This window comes from Lactuca serriola, chromosome 6 (assembly GCF_051521515.1).
Source record: "Lactuca serriola cultivar US96UC23 chromosome 6, Lser_US96UC23_V15, whole genome shotgun sequence".
Classification (NCBI taxonomy): domain Eukaryota; kingdom Viridiplantae; phylum Streptophyta; class Magnoliopsida; order Asterales; family Asteraceae; genus Lactuca; species Lactuca serriola.
In genome coordinates, this window is record NC_136413.1 from 21,734,058 (window position 1) to 21,741,532 (window position 7,475).

The window sequence follows — 7,475 nt, forward strand, 5'->3', positions numbered from 1 at the left end:
TTCTCTGTTTAAAATTTTGAAATCTTTTCTCTCTATAAAATGTTTCCTTTCTCTCAACCATCACTTACTCTCTCCAACCCTAATTAGCCGTCAGGAACACCAGCTCCAGTCTCACAACATACCAGGAGCACACCTCGAACCATTCTAAAGTCAAGACCATCGCACCATTGCTTAGACCCACTTGAAACCCACGCGACCATCGTCACTTTTTTGTTTCCCAGGTTCGTATTGTTGATTTGTGTTGGAGAAATGAGTCATCTATGTCTTTTTATACGTTTTTCTGTTGGATGTGTGGGTATAGATGATATTCTTGTGGTTTTTGTTCGATGTTGGTCTGGAGGTTTGTTTATTTGTTTTCAAATTTCATCCGTACTTTTTTACATATTCCATCTAAAACCGTGTCTCTTGAGAAATTCAATCTTGAAGAGGAGCTTTTGAGCCATCTATGTTTTTTTGTATATTGTTGGTTCTCAGCTTTATTGCTTTTTTTTTTTATATAATAAATTTGAAAGGTTATTTTGTACATAGTGACCAATACGTCCTTCAATTATGAGTTTATCATCTTGGAATCACTTGATACTTATTTACACGGTTAGTTTTCTCTATCTATTGAACATAAATTTAACTTTTGAACAAATACATGTGTGTATATTTATGTCACTGAATGTTATATGCATGAGTCCAGTCATGGTGGTAATCTTCTCACTTTCTATTTCATTTATTTCTACAGCAAGTCACTATTTTTAATAATTATGGGGGTTTTAAGCTACTATGTATATGAGATTCATCTAATAGATGCAAAAACAAAGTACACGCAAAAGTAAAATGAAGGGGCATGCTATTTTTTTGTGTTTTTGACGCTTCAAACCATATCATAGTTTTAGGTAGACAATTGGGAAGACACAAAAAGTTGGAATACCTATCAGATAGGCGTTGGCTTTGATAACTGCATTAAAGGAAGTACATTTGAATGCTATGAGATTGAGGTTTTCACTCCAGTTTGACATTGTTTGTCCACTCCCTCTCCCTCTTTCTCTCTTTGGTTTAACAAAAAAACATATACATACTGAACTAAGGTATTAAAAAACCTAATTATCTATGTATTATGATTATTGTGCATTTCTTTTTAATCTTATAGTCTTTTGATTATTGAACTCTCATTGTTCAGGGCCTACATCGAGGAATACTATAATCAATTATGTGGAATGGAATAATCAATATGATGAAGGAAGGGAAGAAAGGGTATTTTTGTGATCCTTTTGATCTTCTGGATTTGCTGATCTCTTTTTGTGGAGTATGCAGACTGACATCTCTTCTGAGAACCATTGATATAGATTGAACATAATGGTTAATTTTTTTCTTTTGGCCCTAATTGTTTATCTTTTGTGTAAGAGATGACAAATCGTGCTTATTGCATCTATTTAGCCACCTCAACCACCCAACTCAGGGGATTGTAGTTACCATCTAAACATAACCTATTTTCATTGGTGGTGTACCAAATACACAATTATAATATGTGAGCTTGGTGTGTGTGTATCTTTGTCCCAAGGGTAGAAGACATTTAGGTTGTTTAGTACTTCTGTGTATGCGGGCAATTTCTTCCTCTGAGTTTTTGAGTTTTTATTTGTGGTATGATATATGGGTGGGTCGCTTTTGATAAGTGGTCTTTTTTTGGCATGTGTTTCTTTTGGTTTTTCATTCAAGTTATCATGTTTTGGATCAAATTTTCTAGAGTTCAAGATGATCCTGGTGTTGCAACTGAATTCATGTTTTGGATGAATATCATATGATCAAGGATGTTTTCTCATGTGAAGAATGGACAATTATGCCCATGTGCTTGAAGTTAGTTGTTGATCCAAGCCTCTTTATCAGTTTTTCTTGGTACGTAGGTGGTACTCCTTCAAGCTATTGTTGCACAAAACCATGGTTCTTTACTACAATTGTTGGTGTTGCCCTTACAATGAAGTTGTGTTGATTGTTACAAGTTCCCCACTTCTTTTGTCTTCTAATCTCCTTTACATCGAGTAGCTTCAAGTGAAGGCATCGTATTTTTAAATTAAAGAAAAAACTAGCATTATTTTTTTTATATGTCTAACAAAAATTATTTATTGTCAAAATTATTATAGAATGAAATATAAATATTTATCAACTTCTTAATGAAAATAGTTATGGGATATTAACTTAAAAAGCATATGGTCGATATGAGAAAATAGTTATGGGATATTAACTTAAAAAGCATATGGTCGATATGAGAAAATAGTTATGGGATATTAACTTAAAAAGCATATGGTCGATATGAGAAAATAGTTATGGGATATTAACTTAAAAAGCATATGGTCGATATGAGAAGCGGTAATTGAGGAAATTATGTTTGAAAGTAGATGTGAGTGTTGTTATTATTATTATTTTAATAACTAGACTCAAACATGGATATTGTGGTAGAAAGAAACATCAGTTTTGAATTTACATATTTTCATTATAAACTACTTTTATGATACTCTTGTAAATTTACCTACATTAAAATTTATATACTATTTCAGTAGGTCCTTAAACATATATTAAGTAGACTTTTGATAAGTTAGTATTATCAATTTATGCCCATGTGAAAAACAATATCATTTTTCGATTGCTCGCTCCAGTTAGAAGTGTGTATTTAAAATCGTTTTTTAAGTGAATGAAAAAAACCGACCAAAGTTTTTTGAGAACTAGGTAGGTTAAAACCAAACCGTCATTTAGTAATAGGTTTTAATATATGTATGAAACTATTCTTCTCCGTTTTTTCTAATATAACCGAACCGAACGGTCTTAAAACTGTAATTAAATTTCACTTCAAAAAACTGAACTTATTATAACAGAAATTGGTCAAATAAAATGATTTAAAAAAAACCGAAACCGGTTCAAAATTGATATAAAAACAATTTGTCTATAGAAATTAATTTCAGAAAAAACTATTCGCACCTGTCGCTTGGCGCGGGTAAACGGCTAGTATATATATATATATATATATATATATATATATATATATATAGAGAGAGAGAGAGAGAGAGAGAGAGAGAGAGAGAAAATGAAATAAGTCCATTAAGAATGAAATGATTTGTATTAGACCATGTGAGAGAGAGTTTCTATACCAAATTATATTTCTAATTCCAAGAGTTCTTAAATCATCATTTTGTTCGACGGTCCTTATACCATATCATCACTTCGTTCTTTTTAATGCTTGTTAGAGTTTATGATTGATATAATTATTATCTAATTATGGCCTCTGTTTTTTTTATCACTTATTAAACATGATTTTTTTTTGTATAAGTTGATTTTATTATCTTGTTAGGTCAGAGATGAGTTGGGGATAGGTCGGAAATGAGGATAGAAATGGGGAAATGGTATGGGAAAGCCGCTGGCACATGCTTACGCATGAACATCATGAACATACGGTAGACTTCTCTGATGTGCCAGTAAGGCTAAGACGGCCCTGATTGCATTTGCCAAATCCGAGGGATAATCAACACCGTTTGTACCCGACCCATTTCCATTCTTATTTAAAACTCTCTTTCTTTAGAAAAAAATATAGAAAACATAGATAGTAAAAATAAATTGAATGGAGTTTACCCTGCTTTTGGTAGAACCCTCCGGAAACCTCCAATTTGAGTCCTTATAAATCTAAACTCATGCTCACAGCATATAATTGCAACGCGATTTCCTCACATATGCAGCATGTTTTTCTTCTTCGTAGGAGGAGTTACTCGAGAGGTCCGTCAGGTGCTGAAGCAAGAAGCGGGAAGGTGTATCAATTGCCGGTCACCGGCGGATCTTGTGGACACCAATAACGTCTTAAAACTCTTTTTCGTCCCGGTTTGGCGGTGGCCGGGAAAAGACCAACTCATGCACTGCAACAATTGCGGCCTTTTCTATCCGCCGTCGTTATCCCCGATTTCTTCCGACTTTCGGCCATCGGAAAGCCTCCGATGTCAATTCTGCGCACGGGAGGTCGATTCTGATTTCAGGTTTTGCCCCTTTTGTGGCTCTGCTCTCTGAGTTAATTGAAGCTGGTAATCGAAATTAGTCATATCAATAAGCAATTTATTTGCCTTGACGAATGCTCAGTTTGTATAATCTGTTAGCATGTAGTATTTCATCGACATGTAGGTGGATCGATCGGGTGTTCTTCGAGTTTGAATTGGCAGTAGAGCCCTAGTTTTCGTCATATTGATCCAACACCAAACAAAATTCCCAATAAAAATGTACAAAACTAGGAATCTTCTGTTGGATGATTCGAAAATACATTTTGAATGATGACACTGAACGAAATCTGTGCAAAATTGCTTACATTTACAAGCTCTAAGGCATAGATTAACGATAATCTGATAGAAAAGAATGTAAGGTACAATGGTTTTCTTCATAACAGAACAAATCTTTCAAATCCATGCAAAAGCCATGCCATTGAATTTTGATTTTGTATAATATATGTGTTGTGTGCCAAAGTTACCCTCTTTTCTATTTTGAAGAATTTTTCTCTCAGTGTGTACGATTTCATGTGATAAGATGTATTTATAAATTATAATTATGGATGAAATTAGTAAACTATACAATTCTTCCATTCTATTTGCGAATTTATTGCATATTGCCATAAAAACCTCATAAACTCTAGTGTTTTTTTTGTGCATTCTAAGGCATTGAACCATAAAATTACCTGTTAAACAAGGGAATGGAACAGATTATAAGGTAAAATCGAGGTGATGTGGCCTAAATCTTGTCCACATAGACAACACCTGGGATGCTGATGTGGCAGTGCTTAGATGATGTTACATACTTCCACTTCTTTCCTCTCCCTTGGCATATTGAAGGCGATGGATAAGGCTGATTTTGGAGGTGATACTCTTAAGGACAACGTTTGGAAGCTAGGGTACACATGGCATCTCCACTTCAGCATAACTATGACCTTTACATGGTCAAAATCCACATCAGCCGACATTACCGGATGACCACTTCAAAATTTTACGAAAGTTTTCCTTTGACATAGATTTATTGATTTTAATGGCTTAAAACATACAAAATTAGTTTAGGTAACTTTTTAAACGTAAGGCATCAGTTTTAGGGTTTTTATGACAATAACGCAAAACTTTCTAGTCGAGTTAATCAAATAGGACATTATTTGTATTGTTCGAAAATAAATAAGGTAGTAAAAAGATGAAGAACGAAACTGGATATTTGAAAACTTCTAAATGTCATACATTGTAATCTCTGAGGTATGTTCACAGTAGATCTAGAAGTATACAATCTAAAAATATAGCAACTTTCCAAAGATATTACATTAAACCACGACAATATGATATGACGTGAGCCACATTTATGCATTGTCCAGGATTTCGTCTTGTCCTTCATTTTTATCTCATGTTTCTTTCTCTTTTGTTTCCACAACATTTGCCTAAAAATGAAAATTGTAGAAGAGTTATCATAAAGACAGTTTCACCCAAAAGAAACATATGTTTAGTCTATTTGATATTTTACTTGAAGATCTTATGTTATAAATTGATACTGAAATATGCTTTTGATAATAAAAATGACATGATTGACTTTTAAAAAAGACGTAAATAAAGGAAAAATATGCACCTCATCGGTGGTGGGAACCTTCTTAGGTTCTGTTGCGGGTGAGGTCTCTGTTTTAGCAATGTCTGCTCCTGTCACCTTCACATCTTCTTCTGCAACATATAATGAAAAAAGAAATGAAAATCTTCTCACTAGAACTTAGTGAATCGTTTAATTTTGACAGTTATAAGTGGTTGTTTCTTTTTTATTCGATCTGTTCAAAAATAATTAAATGAGTTTAGCAAAAAGAAAAGAACATTGCTTAAAGTATTACAATAACAACCTTTACCTTTTTTTGCTGATTATTTTTCCCACCAAACTCTTCTAATGTTCAAACTAATAAATTTTGCTAAAAAACATTTAATATTGTAAAAACTGTGTTGGAAACTTGGAATGTAATGTAGATTGTAAAGTGATTATTTAGTCAGATTCGGACAGTTTATTCGTCTAAAATAAAACTGATCTCATTTATATCAACACTCTATCCGGATATCACTACATATTCAATTTCTTTACCCATGTAAGATTTAATGATAAACGATCCTTTAATCATATATTTTAGAAGGGAACACGTCATATAAGGGAGATAAATCATAATGTCCCTAGAATAACAAAGACAGAAGGTGACATTATGTTTGAAGATGAAACCTTATTTATGGATTCTCACCTGATTTTTGCTAGGACAAATATGAGGTGATCAAGATCTTATATGTTTTGACCATTTAGATATTAATTTATAATGAATTTCAATTCATATAAGTTTCATACCTTTCTTTGTTTCCACTTTGGTCGATTCTTTGGCCTTTAGTTCCTGGACTTTTGGGGTTGTGAACTCGGTGATCGGAAAATCTTCGGTGGCTTTCATTGGTGTTTCATAGGTCATTTCTTCTTTGGAATCCTTAAACTTTTTGTCACCCTTCACGACCAATGTGGCTTCCATAACATTCTCCCTCAATGTGGGAGTCGCATTATCTTTCTTAGCCTCCTTTTCATCTATCATTGTGGATTCTTTCTTCTCGTCATCTTTCACAACTTCCGTGCAAACTTCATTCGATGTGGGGACCGCATCAGTGGTATCCAAATTCTTAACTTCTTCATCTTCCTTCACGGCTTTCATGACGTCGTCCACGTCATCTGTGGGGGCCACATCGGTGACCTTCTCATCTTCTTTTGCGACTTCTTCGTCTGCCAATGTGGGGGCCACACTGGCCCCCACATTGGCAGTACCGATGGGGTCTACTTTTGTTGTGGTGGTCTCCTTCTTGGTGTCTTCGACAACAGATGTCGTTGTTTCGACTTCTTGTACGGACATCGAGTCGCCTTTCTCCGTGACGGTTTTGGTTTTGCGGGTTTCTTTCCCGTCATCGGATTTTGTGGATTTCACGATGGTGGTCTCGGTGACAACTGCGTGTTTTGATTTCCCACATCCCATCTTTGTTTTTTCTTGGTGGGAAACAACTTTGGGAAGAGGAAGGAGGGAGGGAGAAAGAGAGGGAGACAAAAGGAGAGAGAGAGAGAGAGAGTGTGTGTGTGTGAAAAGGAAAAATTCAGAAGCTCTCTCTGCCTGTGGTTTCGTTGAGGGTATGTGTGGTATATGATGCAAAAGTAGAGAGTGGAGGGTATTTTGGTAATTTCGTGTGTGTTCAGTTATTTCTGTTGGTTTTCGAGGGTAGCGACATGCAGGCCTGAAATGGGAGCAAAGGATTGTGTTGTTTGTGTTCAGTTAGTGGTTTGCCAGTTTGTTATTAGAAAAATGTGCTGGCCATGGAAAATACCGCTTTTTACGTAAAGAATATTTGATGAGATGATTTAAAATAAATTTTTAATGGACATAAACGATGGGATTAATTATAAACTTAAAAGTGGGATTGAGATTGAGTAGTTTAAAAAGA

The 7,475-nt window shown here is 34.6% G+C and overlaps 2 protein-coding genes across 2 annotated transcripts; one reads left to right on the plus strand and one right to left on the minus strand.

The window, feature by feature from the left end:
- The first annotated feature begins 3,587 nt into the window (after nucleotides 1–3,587).
- On the plus strand, nucleotides 3,588–4,515 carry LOC145058476 (zinc-ribbon domain protein). Its single transcript, XM_079006374.1, has one exon. It carries the CDS (start codon nucleotides 3,712–3,714, stop codon nucleotides 4,030–4,032), a length of 321 nt encoding a protein of 106 aa, XP_078862500.1. The 5' UTR covers nucleotides 3,588–3,711; the 3' UTR covers nucleotides 4,033–4,515.
- A 670-nt stretch (nucleotides 4,516–5,185) lies between these two features.
- LOC145058475 (uncharacterized) lies at nucleotides 5,186–7,163 on the minus strand. Its single transcript, XM_079006373.1, has 3 exons — nucleotides 6,352–7,163; nucleotides 5,608–5,696; nucleotides 5,186–5,422 (listed from the first exon to the last, which is right to left on the minus strand). Exons 1-3 carry the CDS (start codon nucleotides 7,013–7,015, stop codon nucleotides 5,387–5,389), a joined length of 789 nt encoding a protein of 262 aa, XP_078862499.1. The 5' UTR covers nucleotides 7,016–7,163; the 3' UTR covers nucleotides 5,186–5,386.
- Between the last annotated feature and the right edge of the window lie 312 nt (nucleotides 7,164–7,475).

Excerpts from the sequence above, each read along its gene's own strand:
- LOC145058476 (XM_079006374.1), top strand. The coding sequence starts at position 3,712 with ATGTTTTTCTTCTTCGTAGGAGGAGTTACTCGAGAGGTCCGTCAGGTG.
- LOC145058475 (XM_079006373.1), bottom strand. The coding sequence starts at position 7,015 with ATGGGATGTGGGAAATCAAAACACGCAGTTGTCACCGAGACCACCATC. Across the intron at positions 5,697-6,351 it reads CAAAGTGGAAACAAAGAAAG|AAGAAGATGTGAAGGTGACA; the intron begins GTATGAAACTTA and ends TATATGTTGCAG. Across the intron at positions 5,423-5,607 it reads AGGTTCCCACCACCGATGAG|GCAAATGTTGTGGAAACAAA; the intron begins GTGCATATTTTT and ends TTTCATTTTTAG.